Consider the following 21,028-nt stretch of genomic DNA (forward strand, 5'->3'; position numbering starts at 1 on the left):
CAGGTTTAATTGACATGAATCTGAATTTTAATCCTATATCCCTATAGGGATCCTATAGCATTCAATTGTAAGAGATTCATTTACACTGCATACAGCTAGAAATTTCAATTGTAACAAGTCATTTTAACCCATAGAGATGATCATCAGTGTTTAACGAAATATGTAATTAAGACATAAAACAATTGTATAATAGTGCATAAAAATCCACACATTCACTTTTGTGCAGGTGAATCATTTCTTGTTGAACTGGTTCACATGAACCATCTTACAAGCTCACTAACTATAAGTCTTCCCAACTCTAGACGTGTGAGATAGACAGTTTGATTGCTGACAGATTGATTGATTGTACAGTTCATTTGTTGATAAAGCTCTGAGCTATGCATTGTTTTGTAAAATACACCGATGTAACAGTTTGTTGTGCAACTCTGATACTTGTAAACGAATACTTTAAATGCTGCTATCAGGATAACAGCAGAGCAGTATACTTACATGGCGGAGTAGTTCACAAACATAAAGATCAACTTAACCATTAGTTGTAGTCCTACTTGTAAACATTGCTTTGTAGACAGCACCTGTTGTTAACTCATTATACAAAATGTTGAAAACCCTCCTCCACTGTCTGCTAAATAAATAAATGTAAATGATACTTTAAATGAGTTACTGCCAACCGTTTATTCATTTAAATTATTGTTTTGTGTCATTGTTTGGTTAAGGAGATTGTTATACAAACCAGTGAATGACCAGGGTACAATAATCCCTCTGAAATGGCCATTGTTATTTTAGAAAATGAGTCCACTCGCTTACCTTATCTGACTGACTGAGTTATAGCAAAGCAAACTGATCTGACCGATAACGCAGAGATGCTGCCAAATCAAACATCATTCAAAGAGACTTCATTAAACAGAGGTCATAATGTCTTTGAACATGTTAAGATTTCTCTTGAACTGCTTAAAATAAGGGTTTTCGAGTTTCCTGGTCCTCAGGAATAAACAAAATAAACATCCCAGAAGAACATTTTATATCTCATATTGTTGCTCCTCGGGAGACTAAAAGGAGCTCTCAGTTATTTTTCAGCAACTTAGCTACTTTATCTCAGATGTATCGCATTAACTTGCTCTGAATCACAAGAGGACTGTTTTTGATGCATCACTGTTCTTACGTCTGTACAATAAAACTGAATGTTAACTGGGGTTCTGATAATATCATAATATCTTTTTAGCATCTGCGAGTAAATGACGACAACAAGCATTTGTTAAAATATTATTATAATGTTCAGATCTAAGTCACTAAGCTGCCTCGTCGTGTTCTGTGCAGTTTTAAACAGACTGGTTTGTCTGGTTCATATACGCTTAAAGTCACCATGAACCGGAAGGTGCGATTGACTATTTTTCCGCATCGTGACAAATATTCGTGAAACGGCTAATGAAATTAGAAAAAAATGTAGGGCGGGGCTTTACTCTGCCCTTCCCTTTTTGATTGGTTTGTTGTAAGTTGGGCTTGGAGTGTAGGGCTAAAAATGATGGCCATTAGATAGTCAGTATTGTCCTACAACTGTTTTGTTGCTTACGTCATGTGGTGAAGAGTCGCTATTCCAGCTTATTGTTTTTGATTAAAGATTGTGAAAATGAATTTTGAATTTTGAAAAAATAATGGTGTGCACAGATAAATCATTTATAATAATCACTGCAACACTGTGAAAACACTTTTCCTGTTTGATTTCATGGTGACTTTAAGTCTTTGTTTTCAAGAATACTTTAAGTTTAACTTGTAATCATGGCATCTTTCAGTGCATCATCTGTTCGGAGTGATCTTTTGACTTTGACGCAAGGACGTCTTGGCCTGTTCTTTCCCCTTGTTTGTATATTGAAGTGCTTTGAAAATGACTAGTCTAAACACTCCACATGACGTGTAGGTGCAGATAGAGATCGGAGAGTGTTCGTTTGCATCAGACAAAATATATTCGTCAATGTCTGAATTCCTTGTGCATCATCTGTTCAGAACGATCTTTTGTCTTGTTCAAGGACATTTGCTTTCTTTACATTTCTTTGTACTGTATATTCAAGTACTTTAAGAAATGTGACCAATCAAAACAGTCAATATCAAGACGGTAACTAACTATCCGGATTTCAAACATTAGGCTGACTTTAAAAATTAAACATGACCCAATCGAAACTCTTGATATTATTATATTCAAATCGTAGGGGTGAGTGCTTAAAACAACCTGGAAGCCATCCACCCTGTTACCACAAAAATGTGTTGATCCAACAGTACTTTGGATGCCGCCTACTGAATGTTAGCCGAATGTTCAATCACGTCTGAACAAGTAAGTGCATACTTCTCCACAACCAGCTGCGCGGGTACATATTACTGGTGTGATAATCTCTTTGAACTTGTACAATACACACGATGAAAGGGAGACACCCAGAGAGGCTAAAGAACACTACAGTTTGAAACCTAACATGATAAACCCTAAATCTAACGCTGATTTTGTTTTGCTTTAAAGGGAAATAGTTCAATACAAATAAATCAAATGTGATTAAAAGTTATTTTTAATAAAACCAGTGATGCCTATTTATGAGACAATAAAGTAGACTACCCGGATTAGACGATAGTTACCAACTGTCTCATCCTGGTCAACATTTTAAACACGTCAGATCTGTTTTACTGTTTACCAAGTAGGACAGGCTTCTCCTTGAAGATCTGAAACACAAACATTCATGGTTGAGAAATTAAAACAAGCAATCCCTAAACCTATCTCAAAAAGCATGCGCTAACTGACTATTCATATGTGAACCTGGACATCAAAACCAGTTTTATGGGTCAATTTTTCTATTGTTTTATTAGTTGTTAGAATAGGACAATATCTGGCTGAGATACAACCGTTTAAAACTCAGGAATCAGATTTTGAAGTTGTTAATCAGGGACACTGTGGCAGGCCGTCCACTCACGAAAATAAAAGTTTATATATATTTAAGGTAGGAAATGTATATAATATCTTCATGGAACATGATCTTTACTTATTATCGTAATGATTTATAAAAGAAAAAGAAATAATTTTGACCCATTTTTGTATGTATTTGTGTTGTATTTTAAAAATGTTCCTGTGCTACTTAAGACTGGTTTTGTGTTCCAGGGCCACATATATAACACATAGTTGAGTCATCTCAGCATGACTTATAGTTTATCTTTGTCCACGTAAGAACAGACACAAGTATTAATGATGAATGCCAAAAAGTGTTCCTCCACGTTAACACAAAGCTAAGCAACTGTTAAGTGACAACCCCAACATTAAAACAAGCAAACATCCAGGCATTTCATCATCTGTCCCTCCACTCTGACCTTTGACCTACTTTGTTCATAAACACCTTCCGCTGGCCTGCAGAATCCTGGTAGTCTCGATCACACAAGCGAATGGAACTACAGCATCACTTTGATTGACAGTCTGCATCTTACTTTCTAATTTCCCCCATCCTCCAGTTCACTGTGTGTACAACTTTGATACAGTGGGCTGAGTAATGACAGGGTCTGGCAATAACGTCTTCACTCCTCTGTGTCTGTGCTTACGCATTCGTTGTAATGGAATCCACGGATTCACATGGCAGGAGGAGATGACTTCAAAAGCAGGCGGACACCATCACTGTAGGGCACCCGGCCAGTCTGGCCAGTAAGCTTTGAGTACAGTACTATCAGACAGACGGCTTGCTTCGAATTACACAGGACATTCATCTTTACAGGGCTAATATCAACTTGATTTTTCTCCCATTTGCTGAAGAAAATGAGCGCTTTTATGAAACTAATAACAGATCTCTTCACATACGATATGAGATGTCATTCAGGTTAGGGGGATTGAGAAATCCATCCTAAGAATGAACAATAGTAACAGGAATGCATGTGTTAGTGCTGCTGTGAAGACAGTGTTTGTTATTCATCGCTGTGAAAATACGGCATAAAATATTTAGAATATTTTCAATTAGAAACAAAATGGCAGCAAATTTTAACAGTGGAACAGCGAGTGTTTAAATTTACAGCGGTGTGACACATTTCAATCATTCCAGTAAACATTTTTGATTTAATTTATATGGAGCTTTTCACGCTTTTTAAAGCAGCTTTACAGAGATTTATTGCTGCAGAATGACATTATTATGTTGCTATTTTGTAAGTATTTGTATAAATGTCATCTTTCAATCCCTCTCGAACACCATGTGGCGCCGTCGTCAAGGATACTAGACCACTTTTGTAATTGCGGCGTACAAATAAGCAAGTAAGTAAAAGTAAGTAAAATGTATTTATATAGCACATTTATCTCAGCAGACCTGGTCAAAGTTCTGTACAGAAATAGAGTTAAAAACAAGACAAGTGAAACAAAAAAGAAACAATAAAACATAAGTAAAATCAATCGAAAGACTGAGAATAAAAATATGTTTTCAAGCTTGTTGAAAGATGGACGGTGCGGCCATGCCGATGTGCAGGACGCCACCCTCCGGGATCGCAGTCAGGGGAGATGGGTAGCAGGGCTGGGCTGAGACACTTACATTTATGCATTTGGCATTCGCGAGAGTAACCTCGTGTCTCACTCATCGGTTGGCCCGTGGGCTGTTTTTTTTGCCTTCACCTTACCGTGCTTTTGGCCAATAAAAGGAACAGGATCCCTTTGACGACACAGAATTAGAAAAAACTTTCTGAGTATATTTGGAGTGCTAGGGGAGTGTATCAAGCACAGAAATACTATGTCATACGTCCAACTCGTTTTTTAACAAGTTGACCATGTTAAGCATGAAAATGACCACTTTAAGAAGCTGTTACAAACATCCATCCATCCATCCATTTTCTACCGCTTATCCGAACTTCCTCGGGTCACGGGGAGCCTGCGCCTATCTCAGGAGTCATCGGGCATCAAGGCAGGATACACCCTGGATGGAGTGCCAACCCATCGCAGGGCACACACACTCACTCATTCACTCACACCCTATGGACAATTTTTCCAGAGATGCCAATCAACCTACCATGCATGTCTTTGGACCAGGGGAGGAAACCGGAGTACCCGGAGGAAACCCCCGAGGCACAGGGAGAACATGCAAACTCCACACACACAAGTCGGAAGCGGGAATCGAACCCCCAACCCTGGAGGTGTGAGGCGAACGTGCTAACCACTAAGCCACAGAGGGTAGTGGTCCATGTTTTTGAAGGCATATTTAGATCCTTGCAGTCAGCATTTCCACACTTTTGAGAGAAATGGTGTTCATCAAAGTTCTCCTGGCCTGGTTAGATGCCAAGATGTATCAAGCAAGCACCCAACTAACTAACCATCAAATCAAATCCCTTTATTGTCACTCAATCATATACACAAGTGCAACAGTAGGTGGAAAAACTTGTGTGCAGTTTCTCTTTTAGACCAGTAGAGGGAAGCAGGGATCAGGGACATGAGAGCTCATCTCAGATTTCAAATGAAATCACAATGTCATTTAAAATACCAAAATCCGTCTGGAAGATGGAAAACACAGTCCATTGATTTGCTTCACTGAATGTTTTTTCCTGCATTCGCTATTAATGTGAGACTTGTAAGTTTCCCCATCTATGAACAATATTTGCCCTTACATAAATGTCCATCACATTAATATCGTGCTTATCATCTGTTGGAAGAGTTTTGCCTAAGTCCAGAAGAAGTGTTGATGGATCTGGACCTGAAGCAGCCCCTCCCTCTATCTCAAGAAGAGCACATGGTATTTATTTCATCCTTTACTCATACAAGACTTTTCCACTCTTTCTGCATTTCTATTGAGTGTAATGACTCCAAACAGTCTCTCTTTGGTCCCGCCACTCACAATCTTCCACTGGCAGATCAGATTAAAGGTGATATGAACACAAATTTGTGGGAGTTCAGATAATTGAATGGTATAAACATGTACACGTGCACACTGCACAGTTGGCCAACAAAATAAAACGTACACAAAATAAGATGTCTGAATAAATAAACAAACTAGAAATGTCAAGATGTCAAAATAACCACCATCACATATACCATCGTGGTATTGGGATGCATCTGCTCTCCACAGAAGATTATGGGGAGGATTGGCATGAGTGTAAAGTCGTGTTACTTCTACACAGATTGAAGAGAGTGGGTTGGATTTATCAGTATCCCTACTGAAAACCCAGACTTAATTGGTTGGCTGGTTTTAAGCTGGTCTCCCTGCCTGGTTTTAGCTGGTTATGCTGGTGAAGCAGGCTGCTTGAATCTCAGGAGTTTTGACAGCTGCAGGTGTGGAAATGGAGTCCTCCAGTGGTGATCAGTGGTACTGCATTGAGATATCCAGGGAGATCTTGAGTTTAAAGAGGCTGCAAGGCTGACTTTCTGAACGTGACAGATCCTAATGGTAATCACGTACAAATAGTCCTGGCTTACACCGTTTCTACGCCTAATAATAAGTAAATTGCTTTGGATAAAAGCGTCTGCCAAATGCATAAATGTAAATACAAAACTGACATTATTCTTTGTTTAAGTTTACAATAAAAGCTAACTGTGTCACATTATGTGTCAGTGCTGTCACCAAGGTTTAAAAAATAAACTAAGACATGTATGTCATCACTCTGAATTAACCTCAAGGACAATGATTTATGTAGGCATGTGGCAGGACGGGTTCTGTTGGTGCTGGTGGGATGCTGGTGGATATGAACCTACTGAAAAAGACCAAGACACACAAAAAACATTTTCACTGTGTTTATGGTAAATTACCGATGGTTTATATGATATTTGTAATAAACCTGTTAGAATTTATATTGTTTTTATCAGCAGTAAAATAAACAGGAGTAGCTTCCGTTCCCCTCACAGATTGACCCCAAGCAGTTACCATGGTAACCATGAGTTATTTTTTGCTCGATTAATGTACCCTGTGGACTTAATAGTAACTACACGCAAATAATTCACGTCGCCAAGCAATAAACAAACCCTCTAGGCTTCAGAAAACAAAAAAAGAGTTCAGAAATGGATTTAGTTCTGTAAGGTTCAGTCTTCGTTATGCAACGGGATTAAACCTTATTAGGATTAAGACTGAAGCCAGCCGTGACAACCACAATGAGAAAAGTATTATTACATCTCAGCAGATTGAAAATGGGTCACATGGGTCGGAAAAAGCAATCCGATTTTGCCATTTAAGAGCAAATGCAATAAATGAAGTTTGGGAGATATTGTGGGTGAAGGACGCTGCTGTTTTGACAGAGGAGAGTGTGTCCAGATATACACAGAGACCAAAATAGGAGCTCGGCATTCTCTAGTGACTGCATGGGGCTAAATTCAGGAGCCACATATCTGATCTGTCCGAGGAAAAGTCGCACTGTGGGAGATTAAACTTCAACGCAACGCTGAAAGAGAAACGCTGTTGATCATTGGCCAGGTAAACTTGTTTTTTTATGCATGGTACGCCGGGCTAGTTGTCACACGGGGAAGTGCTGTTTCTCAGTAAGTTGGATATACATTTGTTCTTGTTCTAGTAGTAGTTGTGTGTGTTGATTTCAAATCTAGTTAGAGTAATGATTTGAGAACTAATTCACAATTTTACAATTTCTATTAAACTGCCATTTATTAAAGCATCTACGTAATGAGGTTACAGTGCACTTCAGTAGTACTTTTGTCACCCTTGGAAAAATGAGCAAAGGCGGCTGTTAAAAATGTCTTCATTGTTTAACCTTTCCATCTTTTGTTGAAAATATTAGCAAAAAGAATATTAACAAAAGGTGTTATCTGATATTTATACACTTGTGAATTCCCTTTTCTTATAGCAAAACATTTATATATTTATATAAAGTGTATTTTACTAATAAATAATTCATAATTAGAATTCATAATTGGGCCAAATATATGAGGGTAGTTGACAAATATACCCTACATGTGTTCTATGACAGCAAAAATGTAGAAAAAGAACTAACAATAAAGATAAACCTCTCTTATGCGATTTCATATTATAAATTAAATATTATTAACAGTTAGTTTTCTATATTTTTTGCTACTGTATGTCACACCATAGGACACATGTTCGGCATATTTGTCAACTAACCATATATTTTTCAGATAAATTGGTTGTTGATGAAACAATGTTGTGTCTAAAAAATTTAAGTTATCCATGACAGCCAAGTATTTGTATTAATATTTTAAAAATAAATAAAATGTGTTGCTAACATTTTTACAGCATTTTCTTTTTATGTTTAATGATTTTAAAGATTTATTTTATTTTATTTGAAAAATCTTGATTTCAAGACATGGGAGAATAAGTAAAAATGATATTCACTTACAATGACTATGAAAAATTGTGATAATCCATGTGTTGTCTGACTGTGTGATGCTTACATTAGAATCACAACATATTATCACGAGGGTTTATTTTTCCGATGAGTCGTTTTATGACAAAACAAATTTAACCACTTTTCTTTCTAGAAAAAATGTCTGTAAAAGGTCACAGCAGTTACTCCTACGAGTTCTGTGATGAGACTCACTCATCTGAGTTGCTGGACGTACTCCATCAGTTTCACACAAGCGGTCTGTTCACAGACATCGCCTTGCGGTCTTCATCGGGACAGGTCTTCCACTGTCACAAGGTGGTCCTGTCCTCACGCAGCTCCTACTTCAAGTTAATGTTCACATTAGACATGAGGGAGCGTGAGAATGACATCATCAGCCTGCCTTGCACAGACGGAAACATTCTTGGTTCTTTGATAAACTACGTCTACACCTCAAAGATCAGCATTACCCAAAGCAATGTTCAGAGCCTTCTGGAGGCGGCAGACCTACTTCAGTTCACCTCCGTCAAAACAGCCTGCGAGAACTTTCTGATTCGCCTGCTGGACATCGATAACTGCCTCGGGATGCATTCGTTCGCTGAGCTTCACGTGTGCTCCGCCCTGCAGCGTGAAGCTTTGAGGGTCATGCTGGGACGGTTTGCGGAGCTCACGGATCAGGACGAGTTTCACGAGGTGGATTTCCAAAAGCTCAAGATGATATTGACCACGGAGAACCTCAACGTATGGAAAGAAGAGACGTTATTGGGGGCGGTGGTGAAGTGGGTCTCTCATGACACGGTGGTCCGAATAGACCACCTTCAGGAGCTTCTCGCCTGCGTTCGTCTCGAGGTGGATGACGTTTACCTCAGAACTGCTTTAGATCTACACAGTCGTTGCTCTGAAAACATACTGCGCTCTCTTATCGTCAGCTCTTTAAAACCAAGCAATCATTTATCTCATTGCTGCAAGACACTGACAAGCAGCTTGTACGTTATAGGAGGATATTACTGGCATCCGTTGTGTGAAGTCCACACATGGGATCCTATCTCCAACACCTGGACTCAAAGAAAAGACATTCCCGATTTTGCACGGGAGAGTTACAGTGTTGTACTTTTGGACCCTAATATCTATGTGACCGGAGGCTACAGGACAGAAACTGTGGATGCTTTAGATACCGTATGGATTTATGGAACAGACACAGATGAATGGACAGAAGGATGCCCAATGCTTACAGCCAGGTATTATCATTGCTCGGTGGCTTTACGGGGATGTATTTACGCCATAGGTGGATACACAGCAGGAGCCCCTACACGAGAAACTGAATTCTATGACCCTTTGAAAAAGAAATGGCTCCCTGTGGCAGATATGATACAAGGTATGATATATTCTGGTTCTTTTTACACCATATGGGGTATTTAACCTATAATCACACCCTTTTTTGACTGTCTGGAATTGCGTGTTGATAAGCACCTTGATATTAACACACATTTCTATAAGAGATCTATTAAAGACAGATTACACATGGTATCGTAAATTATCTACCGACATTCGTATTTTGAACGGGATTTATTGCCCAAATTAGGTCTGAATTTGCAAAATTCTTTTTTTTTTTATTTAGTTATTTATTTTTTCAGATCGCATAGATATTGTACATTCTTTTGGCCACGATAGTCCTATTCTGGTTTTGTGAAAGCCCTATTCTGGAAGTTTTTCAATTCATTTTCTTTATAAAGACAAAAACAAAACCCATTCAGGATTTAAGATCTTAAGAGTCATATGAAACTAGGCATGGGCCGAATACCGGTTACAAGGTACGCCGCGGTTTAGAAAAGTCACAGGTTTAAAAACCACTAAGTTTCTCTTATAACGTTCCAAAGGTATGAGCTGTTTTGTGCAGGAATCCGTCAGGTTCTATATTTTGTTTATGCTTGATTAGTTGTTTGCTCATCTGCATTTAATTTATTTATGTATACGTATATATACACATGTATGTTTGAATGCATGCAAGTTTAATTAAAGACGACTAGAAAGCTGTGCCATGCTTTCAAAATGTTGGGGAAGCAATGATTTAACCCGCCATCCTGTTCATGTTTACTACTGTTCAAAATGTTCTGTGTTGGTTAACAATAAAATTGTGTTCAGTTTTTTTTTACTCAGACATCTAAAATAACACACTTTAAAGCTGCAACGGCAATACCGCCATACCATGATAGTTTGGCTCGAGGTCACCATACCGTCGAAATGTCATACCGGCCCATGCCTATATGCAACTTTGATCTAAGAAAATTCTTTTTTTGTTTTTCGTCATGAGAAGGACAACAAACAATAAATTACAAGACTATTAAATATAAACATATGCAATAAAAGACAAATGAAGAAAAACAGCAAAAGGTCAATTCATAGTAAAACCCATAATTACTGATATTAGATTGATGACCTTTACTTACGCTGGAACATACCAGAGTAGCAACATAGCAAAACATGTAGAAGGAAACCCACAGGAAAGCCCTGTGATTGAGAAATGGAGATAAAGTCAAAATTGTATGTGACTGTTCACAGGTGATTTATTAACTTCATCTCCTGCAATGGCCAGAGCTTCTGTTTTATTATATATGTGTTTTTGTAAAAAAGGTTGTTATCTCTCTATTGACTTTTATAGGTGTTGGAAATGCTAGTGCTTGTGTAATAAATGACCGAATCTATGTAACCGGAGGGCATTATGGGTACAGAGGAAGCTGCACTTTTGAGAAGATTCAGATCTACAGGGCAGATGTCAATGAATGGAGCATTATAACAATATGTCCACATCCTGGTAAGACAGATCCAGACATCTAAGTAAAGTAGCCTACAATATGTTACTTTGCGCTAAACCGTTTAACCACTTCTTTAACACTCTTCACCTTCAGTTGTGATTGGAATAACTCATCAAATCTTTGCTTCTTTCAGAATACGGCCTGTGCTCTGTGTCATTAAACAATAAACTGTACCTGGTCGGCGGTCAGACCACCATCACAGACTGTTACGACCCCGAGCAGAATGAATGGAGGCAGATAGCAAAAATGAAGGAGAGAAGAATGGAGTGTGGCGCTGCAGTAATAAACGGATGCATCTACGTAGCGGGTGGATATTCGTACTCGAAGGGGGCGTATCTGGAGAGTATAGAGAGATATGACCCTGAGATGGACTGCTGGGAGATTGTGGGAAACCTTCCGTCGGCCGCCCGCTCGCACGGATGCGTTTGTGTGTTCAGTTTGTGAAATCTCTTCTGATGTTATAGTCATGCGTCAACGGATTCAGGTCATTGTGATAATGTCAATGTGGTAACATCTTTGTGTGTAATTTGTCACTAACATTGTGTGAGAAATGGTTTGGCCTGTTCTCGGCAGGAAGATATTTCAAAATATGAATGGCATGAAATATTACATCTGATAACGTCACTTCTGCAAACTATACACAGCAGAATTTAACAACTACACTTAATGCTAATTGCAAAATGAAATGAATCATATAATTGTGCACTATGGGGATGGTAAAATAAATAGTGTGTTAGCATTTGAAAAGGAAATGTCAAAAGAGGTACATCCATTTACAACTCAATGGTCTTGAATTCATTTGTTAGAGGCATTCAAATGTCTCATTCTCAAATGCCACGAGAAGCCTTGATTCAACAAAACTACACCAGATAACTGACATCGCAAACCTGACTGTTTTATATGAAACATGGTATAATGTGTTTTATGCATTAATTTATTGTCATTATATTCTTAGATATTATGAAATGATTGTTGTGTATGATGCCAAAATGTGAAAAATTACTACGTGAAATAGTAACAACAATGTTGTTTATTGTTATGATACAATATAAAATTCATTTTGAGAAATGGAATTAAAAAAAAAAATTGCACTTTATGCTGGTGTGAATCGAATGAAGTCCACTTGAATATCAACCTAAAATGAAAAAAAGTTAATTTCATTGTACAGTTTACACAACGTCTGGATGTTGCCAGTGCAACATTAAATGCCGTAGTACTTTCAGGTCGGAAAAAGCAAAACATGTTGACTTACCGACTTCTTTTTGTGGAACCTGAAAGATGCTGGTAGATCATATCTAAGCTCTGCGGAGAAACAACACCAGGACAAAAATTTCCTTATTTCTAAGTAACTTTGGATAAAAGCATTTGCTTAATGGATAAATGTACACATTTATTTACTTTTTGATTTAAAATATAATGCATATCACAACCTACACGCTAAAGCACACACACCATACACATGTGAAACCCAGACACAGAAATATTACCTGCAATGACCTCCATTTTCACTTTCCAGTCATTTGCTTTCTTCTGAATGTGCTGCAGAGAAATACAATTCAATGATAAATCTAAGAATAGTTAAAGGGGATGAGCAACAGTGTTTCGTGGATTTTGATTTCTTTACTATGTTAAACGCAAACTTCTTATTCTTGACATGGTCAACTTGTCAAAAAACGAGTTGGACGTTTGACGTAGTATTTCAGTGCTCGATACACTCCTCCAGCCTTTGTATGGGTTTCAGAAGGCTCTGCATTCGTGAATTTCAGCTTTGTTTGTTTGTTCACTGCATTTCGGTGAGGAATGTTATAAATATGGTGGATATAACAGCTTGATTTGTAGATTGTTTGAAACTGATATATGGAGCGGTCCCAGCGCTAAAAGATGCCGGACATGAACTGCACACGGTAAGTGAAACTTAGTCATATGTGTGTTTTGTTGAAAATGAGCATTCCCGTTGCCGCTTACATCTCGCGTGGAGGTCTTGTGAAGAGAATACACAGCCGTTCTGGCCATGGATATTGCTGTCCTCAGAAACTGCATGTCAATACCTAAAGATTAAAAACACAGAAACAGGGCTGAACTTTCCAGTAAATCTGAGGATTTACTGCATGGTGAAATCAAAGTAAACCCCATTTTTTATGCACAATTGATAAGAATTCCAAATAAGAAAATTATGTTTTCATAAATTATTTTGAAATTGTGACAAAAAGGTCCTCCACCTCTAAAGCTTTATAATACATCCACTTAGAGAAGTTAAAAAGATTTTAACATAGACTTGCCTTGGTTATGCTTTGTGCCGAACGGAGGATTCATGATAACCGTGTCAAATTTCTTGCCGTACAAAGATCCCATAGAGCAAATGTCACACTGGACGACATCAATGTTCGACAATTCGAATTCTTCCACATTTCGTTTAAATATCTCCAAAGCATCTTCATCAATGTCAAATCCCACACAAAACCTGTAAGAAGTACAAGACACTGACAAATACTGATAAAAAAATGATACCCTGAATGCGAAATCGCTTTGGATGAAAGCATCAGCCACATATTTAAGGAAAACCGTACCCAGCATCAAGGACTGATGCTCCTATAGACAGCACCCCACAGCCACAGCCCAAATCAGCTACAAGCTTGTTCTGTATGTCATCAAATGTGTTATGGATGGTGTATAACATACAACCTGAAGTGAGAGAACATTGATCATTATACATAAATGTTGAAAATTGTGACATTACTACTTTGTTCATTGGAAATGACAAAAATAATACTGCTAGACTGTTTATGGTAAATTTAGGGTCAGTAAATGTTTTTCATGACCTTAAAAAATTAAGTTTGGTATTAAGTGAGTAAAATGTTTAAAGGGTCATTTATGATTTTTTGTAAAATAGTTTCTTAGTCTTGTACATTCTGAGTGTTTTTTTTGTTTGTTTTGTTTACTGGTGTTTATTGTTTTGAATATAATTGTATTATGCAATTAGGCTTTATTTTATATTAATTTTGTTTATTTAGGTTGAGGCTTTAAATAGGCACTTAGAGTTTGTTTTGCCTTTCCCTGCACAGTATTGTTGTACTTTCAATTTTTATTTTTAAAAGTTCAAGTATACATATCATTTTACATTGTGCAAAACTAAACTAATCTACAGATGTAGGCTTAAATGTTTAAGATTATTTGGTTACACAAAAATATAACTGTTATAATGGCAACATTCTATTAGACGATAATATTTTATTAGAAATCTAAAATAAAATATATGTAAAAAACTACCTCAAGAAGCTGCTTGATAAATTAACAAAATAACATTTATTTTATCTTATTATATTCTTTCACAACATAATTCTTATATCGTCTTATATTCACAACGTAATGTTTTCATTCGTGTATTATTACTTATCAACTTATCAATGCCTCAACAGAAGAATAATAACGTTAACGTTACCTGCTATGTGAGGGCTGGTGGGGTACTGCTCCAGGAGGATTTTGGGCTCTTCAAACCCGTCCACCTGCTGAAGACAACTCTCCAACTCCTTCAGCTTCATGTCAACATGAGATCACTTTTTTCACAGATCCATTATCACAAACGTAAACGTTTAAACAGCGTCTTGACAAGCAGAGTTCTTATGAAAACATGTACACATGTTTGCGCTTTTTTCTTCTGCTGCACTTGAATGGTGACTTGTGAAGCAATACCGCCCCCAACTGGACTGGAGCGTGAAGCATTAACAAAAAGGGCAAATAAATAAAGAATATCAAATAAAGAGTGATTATTAGCACTAACGCAATATGTTAAGAACAACAATATTAATATGAATAAAAACTTGTGCAATATGTTTGAAAAAAAATATATTTACAATCTTGGTGTTTTAATATCTTCTGTCACAATTTCACACATTTGATTTTTCTACTTCTTTTAGGGGGTAATTTAAGAAATGTATTGTTCCTTACAGAAAGAGTAAGGTTTCACATTGGACATACATAGTAATCACATTAAAATGTTTCAAAACCACAAATTGAAATTTGTGTGTAATTTCTAGGTGTGTGTTTGTGTATATGTGTGTGCGTATGTGCAAATACAGCTAATTCTGGTTCTCTTTGTATCTTTGATTGTTCTAATTCTAAACACACAATTTAATATTTTACATTTGCTCGAGTTTAATGCAACCTTAACTAAAAACTGATTAATGTTAAACATTTTCTTCAGACAGTGGAACATTTGTGATGCAATACCACATCCTGAACCTTAAGCAAAACACAATGACACACAGACTCAAAAACAACTCTTCCCACCACCTTTCTTTTGATAAACATCAGTTATACAAGCAGATAGCAAAGCAATAATTATAATGGTTCATATTATTCTGATAATTAATCAATTGAATGAAAAGATCTTAAAAAGTACTGTTGCAAAAACACACATGTGAATGTAAAATGCATGATCAAGTTATTGTTTGTGTACTTTAATAATTACATATTATAAATAAATATGACAGAGAAGTCCTGGTGGACAAAGACTCAGGTTTAAAAAATGTGTTTAATTGAAATAGTGTTTGAAGAATAAAACCTAAATGAATTTACTCACTGCATTAAGTGTATTTGTGCAATTATTATTGCAAGAATGGTGTTGTGGGGTGTGTTGAGAAATGAAATGGATTGCTTCACTTCTCTGTGTTGTGTTTTTGAGGGGAAGTGGACAGGATGGTGAAAGCCTGTTTTCGCGAGGCAAAAACACAGACAGACCTCTAAACAGTTCCATTCTCCATCAGTAAAGACATTTTATTGCATACTTTTGAGAACCATACCGAAATCATAATGATTTGGCTATGACAACAATTCAGAAGCAAATCTGTGTTTAAAGTTATGACATAGAACATAAAGGTAACAATGATAACATCTGAAACCTTTGCTGTGAGGAAGGGTTTTTTCATAGATTATAAGATACACCAAACAATACGAAACCAACCCCTTCAAAGATTGTTATCATCATAATAGAAAGTGACTGACAAACACACACACACACGCAGGTTTTTTGTTTTTATACATTGTGGGGTTTTATGCATTTTCCATGGACACAACGACTTTGAAACTGCAAATTCTATCCCTTCACCCTTACCAACATCACCAAAACCATAATGCATTTTTACAATAGGAAACATAGTGCCATAACCAAACAGAGATCTTATGCACAATGAGATATTAAGATTTTGAACATTTGTTTTATTAAATGCTATGTTTCCAAAATAAAATAAGAATCGCTTTAACAGAAACAAAATTAGTCTTTATATCTTGTCGTACAAATTTGCACACATTGAGTAAGTAAAATAGCAGCAAGCTAAGATTTGGTAGTTTTACAGCAGCTCTTGTGAATTATAATGTATTAAATTGTCCTGAAATCTACATTAAAAGAGAATGTCCCGCTTGTTTTGTGCCCATCCGATACAATTTAAAAGGGGCCAGTTTTGTTTGCTTGCCAACATTTTTCAAAATATCTTATTTTGTGTTCTGCAGAAGAAAGTCAAACAGGTTTGGAATGACACGAGGCGGTGTGAATTTTCCTCTTAGGGTGAACTATCACTTTAAATGTATCTACACATAATAATCTCCAAGCTCTGTTGCTTCATAGCCCCAGAAATTGCATTTACAGGTGTAGACTGCATCCCCCCCCCATTTTCTGAGATCACAGGTGATAAAACATGCATTTCCGGCACACTGCAGACCTCACAGGAGCACTGAACTCCTCCTGTCATTGTTACTTGTCTGTAAATGACATTTGCCTTGAGCTCACAGAACTAAAGCCTGATCCAATTCTATATCTGGAAAGATTTTCTCTCCCCAGCAGGCCTTTCCTAAAGAGCGCCATCAGGAGATGGTTGCGGAATTTCTTCCCAATAAACGCGTACAGAATGGGATTGATGGCACAGTGGCTGAAAGCCAAAACCTCTGTGATGTACATCACCAAATCCACTCGGTATCTCAGCATGCAGCTGTCCTTGATCCAATCGGCACGTATCAGGCTATCAATGAGCTCTGTAATGTTTCTGGGCAACCAACAGATGACAAATACCAGGACGACGCAGAAGATGACCCGCATGGCCTTCTGCCTTTGGTTGTTTCGTGTGTGACACAGCGTGTACATGGTAAAGCTGTAACAGAAAACCATCACAACCAAGGGAAGGAAGAATCCAGCCGTGTGGCGAAGAATCCTCAGGCCCAACCTCCAGTCGTCCATGGTCTCGGTCAGATTCTCATGACATTCGTAAGCGTCATCCGACGTCACGGACCCAAAGGCCTCACGGTGCACAATAATGGGCAGGGATAGGAGAACCGCACACAGCCACACCAACGTGCACACCACCCCTACCAGGTGGCGCTGTCTGGAGAGGAATTGGGTGGCTTTAACGATGGCCAGGTAGCGATCGATACTGATGCACGCCAGGAGGAAGACGCAGGAGTAAAAAGTGGCTTCCTGCACGCCCGATACCAGTTTGCACATAAAGGTGCCAAACATCCAATGATTGTGGTGAAGGTAAACAGCCCAGAACGGGAGAGTCAAAGAAAAGAGCAGATCAGCAACAGCCAGGTGCATGAGGTAAACGTCGGTGGACGCCCTGTTGTTTTCCATGAAATACACCACAAGTATCACCACCGTGTTCCCCAGCAAGCTGAGGAAGAAGACTATGATGTAGATAACCATAAAAACTGTGCGGTTGAGATACTCTGCGCTGTCAGCACACGGTGGCTCCATTCCATCGTATATGTAATCCATCGTAGAAACTTCCATGTTTAAGTCAGGCTGCCAATCAAGACAAAAATTAAGTTTTGTAATGAAACATTTGTACAATATTTGCTTTTAATGCTCCCTCAGGTTTGATTGGATATCAAATAATGAAACGGGGTATACAGAATGGAGAAACGCGAACGTTTAAGCTTGTATTTCATGCACAAATTTATACAGGATATCGGTGAACAATGGTTTTAATGTAAAAAAGGCATTTAAAAACAAAAAGGCTAACAGGAAATAATGCAAACATGCATGATGCAAACTACAATTGTACATTTATATCTTGTTGATCTCATTTTTGACTACAGAAGTCATTCTTTTCTTACTCAATACTTGAATTTACACTCCAAGCACACCTACACAACATGCATACACATTTACACGATTAATACATCTTCATGTATGATCTTCAATAACATATTTGAAATAAAAAAAAATTACATCACGTTGGTCCACCACTGCATCGAACGTTTCCTACAACTACAGCACTCACTTTGAAATCTGTCAAAATTCTGTATGCATATATATATGTTTAAAATTGCATCTATGCATCTAAAGAAAGAATATAGTTTAGAAAGCCATACTTATAAATTGCAAGTAGATGACTGAAGACTATAATGCATAATGTGTTAAATCACAGAATTGTTATTCTTGAATGTAAAAAAAAACAATTGTGACCAAACATTCGAGTCATAATAAATAATATAAAATATGTTTTTTTTATAAAATAACAAAAGGTATTACAACAAATACTCCATTTCCTAATCCCAGCGTTAATCATTTTTAATTGATCATTTTTGTAAGCTAAAACACAGGAAGCATCTAGCACTTACCAATTAAACTTCTGTTCAAATGTGTGTGAAACCAACCCATGTGGCCATTCAGTTCAATGTGATATTCACTGTCTTGTAGGTTTCTAAGAAAGTCTTTGAATATCTGTTTATTTCTACCTCATCTCTTTCCTTCCTGTATGATAAATAGAAAAATCTGAGGCTTAAGGTGGGCGGACGTCAAGAGATATGATCAGCACTACAACTTTTTAAGAAAAACAAGGTTCTATTATTGTAGCGTCATGATCAATACTTATTGTAAGTAATTTAGCCTTTTAGTTCAAATTTATTGTCTTCCACTTAAGCCAGGAGTACACACATAGACAACTATAGTCTTTCCTGCTGCATGTAATTTCTTAAAATGAATACATTGACTATACATGTTATTTTTTGTGGTCTTCTTACTATAAATTTATATAAAATTTATTTTCATTGTTTATTAATAATATCCATGTCAAGAGAAAGAGTCTTTTTATTTATTCTCATAAATAGAAAATAAAAAAATACACTATACACCGAGACATTTAAAAAACAATGACCTTCCAAGTATTCTACATATTCTTAAAAAAACACCACACAGCCTACCTTACAGTTTTAAACTATACGTTGCCTACTGGCAGTCAGCGGACCAATTCTTCCTGAGTCTATGGACCTCATTGACCGCTGAGAACTTTGTGCTTAAACGTGCTGTTAGAAATTGCAGATATTTGCAGACTCACTTTTAAACCACCCATCTCTTCTCAGTAAGTTTCGCAACGAGGGGTGCTATCAGTGTTTGTAATAGCAAGGGTTCAGGTTGACATAATGTAATTTAAAGTTTGATAAAATTCTTAACCCTCCGCACAACAGACCACTTCAGATGACGTAAACAACGCTGGTTTTACAATTGTCCAAAAGAACGTTCAGATGCAAAACCCTCTAAATCCTGCAGACGGCTTTTCGGCAATACCACATATTTTAGACTGGGCAGTGTGTGGTATGAAGAGGGATTTGAAGCAAAAAATTTTGAGGAACGTATGTGGAGAGCATTCACTCAACATCCTAATCTCATTTTTCACAGAGGTGGCATTTATAGCAGGGGTTCTCAACCTTTTTGACTCTAAGGCGCCCCGTTGTATTCAATAATATTCAAAGGGCCCCATTCCAATATTTAAGAGCTTAATGTTAACTAAAAACTTTTATTAACTATAAAAATGGCCAAATAATAAGAAATATCTTGTTTAAAATAATATGAAAATTTTGTCTCATTTTAAAATATTGGTCATCTTGAGGCCCTCTTGGAAGTCAGCTGGAGGGGTCCTTTTGGGGGAGAACCACCGATTAAGAGGGTTTTGCATCTGAACTTTTCACCAAAATGACATTTTTATAGATTTAAAATGACTTAACTACATATGTAAGATTAGAAAAAATAATAAATAAATAAAAACCAGAAGTGGGTCTGGAACAGTGTTTATATCTCGCAAAGTGGTCTCATAACGCCCTTACGAAAATGAACCATAGTTTTTTTGTGGTACAAGTGTAGTAATGTTTTTTTGGTGCATTGATTACTTAGGGCAAAACCATGGTTTTACCATCATTTACTATGTTTTTTTTACCAAAAACATGGCTGAATTCACATTCAGAACCATCTATGCACACCATTATTTTTTCAAAATGAATTTGCACTTGTAATCTTTAATCAAAAACATTCATCTGCCCTCTCAACAACGACTCTTCACCGCATGACGCAAGCAACAAAAAAAGGTAGCAGGACTATACGGACTCTCCAATGGCCAGGCATTTTTAGCCCTCCCCTCCAAGCCCAACTTACAACAAACCAAGCCGTTTCACTCTGATATATGTCACAAATTTGAAATTATACTTTCAATTAACATTTCATTGTGAAAGTAAAAAATGGCAGAACAGTATATAGTCTACAACTGCTGTTTCTGCTGCATCTGCTAAATTGAACTATTTTCTCATTTTTAAATTTCTCGTTGCTGTTTGACTAGAAGGTATACAGCTACCTGCACTGGGCATGCGCACTTCAATACCGCATCATTTTTGTCACGCTGAAAACATTTGACATTTTTTTGATTATTGTGGGTTTAGGTGGAGGGTCGGGGTATGTGTAGGCGTTAGCTAATGTAACTTATTGAAATAATATGGGGAGGTTTTGCACCACTTCCTGCAATAGCTGTATCCCTAGCAACAACCCATTGGACATCTCAGGTTCTCCAAAAATGTGAATGAATGTTCCCTTTCTGACCACTAGAGGGAGACATGACGTCATGACACGACATATCCAATAAAAAGTGTTGAAAATGAAGCAAGCAAGGGTATTACACTTATGCATTTGC

At 37.2% G+C, this 21,028-nt stretch overlaps 3 protein-coding genes across 7 annotated transcripts; 1 reads left to right on the plus strand and 2 right to left on the minus strand.

The window, feature by feature from the left end:
* Window positions 1-7,082: 7,082 nt before the first annotated feature.
* Window positions 7,083-11,967, plus strand: klhl23 (kelch-like family member 23). Of its 4 annotated transcripts, none has more exons than XM_056755928.1 (4): window positions 7,083-7,388; window positions 8,426-9,643; window positions 10,928-11,080; window positions 11,215-11,967. In XM_056755928.1, the coding sequence occupies exons 2-4, from the start codon at window positions 8,431-8,433 to the stop codon at window positions 11,523-11,525; spliced, it is 1,677 nt and encodes a 558-aa protein (XP_056611906.1). In that variant the 5' UTR covers window positions 7,083-7,388; window positions 8,426-8,430; the 3' UTR covers window positions 11,526-11,967. The 4 variants fall into 4 exon arrangements, with proteins under 4 accessions (XP_056611906.1, XP_056611908.1, XP_056611907.1 ...); XM_056755930.1 differs by having other exon boundaries at window positions 8,540-9,643; XM_056755929.1 differs by lacking the exon at window positions 7,083-7,388 and adding an exon at window positions 7,415-7,453.
* A 126-nt stretch (window positions 11,968-12,093) lies between these two features.
* Window positions 12,094-14,726, minus strand: mettl5 (methyltransferase 5, N6-adenosine). Its single transcript, XM_056755931.1, has 7 exons — window positions 14,521-14,726; window positions 13,649-13,763; window positions 13,361-13,542; window positions 13,047-13,129; window positions 12,569-12,620; window positions 12,334-12,383; window positions 12,094-12,216 (listed from the first exon to the last, which is right to left on the minus strand). Exons 1-7 carry the CDS (start codon window positions 14,618-14,620, stop codon window positions 12,175-12,177), a joined length of 624 nt encoding a protein of 207 aa, XP_056611909.1. The 5' UTR covers window positions 14,621-14,726; the 3' UTR covers window positions 12,094-12,174.
* Window positions 14,727-15,834: 1,108 nt separating this feature from the next.
* Window positions 15,835-19,345, minus strand: cxcr2 (chemokine (C-X-C motif) receptor 2). 2 transcript variants are annotated; one of them, XM_056755772.1, is made up of 2 exons: window positions 19,275-19,345; window positions 15,835-17,871 (listed from the first exon to the last, which is right to left on the minus strand). In XM_056755772.1, exon 2 carries the CDS (start codon window positions 17,857-17,859, stop codon window positions 16,828-16,830), a length of 1,032 nt encoding a protein of 343 aa, XP_056611750.1. In that variant the 5' UTR covers window positions 17,860-17,871; window positions 19,275-19,345; the 3' UTR covers window positions 15,835-16,827. The 2 variants fall into 2 exon arrangements, with proteins under 2 accessions (XP_056611750.1, XP_056611749.1); XM_056755771.1 differs by lacking the exon at window positions 19,275-19,345 and adding an exon at window positions 18,693-18,777.
* Between the last annotated feature and the right edge of the window lie 1,683 nt (window positions 19,346-21,028).

The sequence above is a fragment of the Triplophysa dalaica genome, chromosome 8, assembly GCF_015846415.1.
Source record: "Triplophysa dalaica isolate WHDGS20190420 chromosome 8, ASM1584641v1, whole genome shotgun sequence".
Lineage (NCBI taxonomy): Eukaryota > Metazoa > Chordata > Actinopteri > Cypriniformes > Nemacheilidae > Triplophysa > Triplophysa dalaica.

Bases quoted from the DNA above. Each gene is read 5' to 3' on its own strand.
- klhl23 (XM_056755928.1), top strand. From the start codon at position 8,431: ATGTCTGTAAAAGGTCACAGCAGTTACTCCTACGAGTTCTGTGATGAG. The intron at 9,644-10,927 runs GTATGATATATT...TGACTTTTATAG, and splicing joins TGTGGCAGATATGATACAAG to GTGTTGGAAATGCTAGTGCT. The intron at 11,081-11,214 runs GTAAGACAGATC...TGCTTCTTTCAG, and splicing joins AACAATATGTCCACATCCTG to AATACGGCCTGTGCTCTGTG.
- mettl5 (XM_056755931.1), bottom strand. From the start codon at position 14,620: ATGAAGCTGAAGGAGTTGGAGAGTTGTCTTCAGCAGGTGGACGGGTTT. The intron at 13,543-13,648 runs GTACGGTTTTCC...TACTTCTTACAG, and splicing joins GCATCAGTCCTTGATGCTGG to GTTTTGTGTGGGATTTGACA. The intron at 12,621-13,046 runs GTAAGCGGCAAC...ATTTCTCTGCAG, and splicing joins ACAAGACCTCCACGCGAGAT to CACATTCAGAAGAAAGCAAA.
- cxcr2 (XM_056755772.1), bottom strand. From the start codon at position 17,859: ATGGAAGTTTCTACGATGGATTACATATACGATGGAATGGAGCCACCG.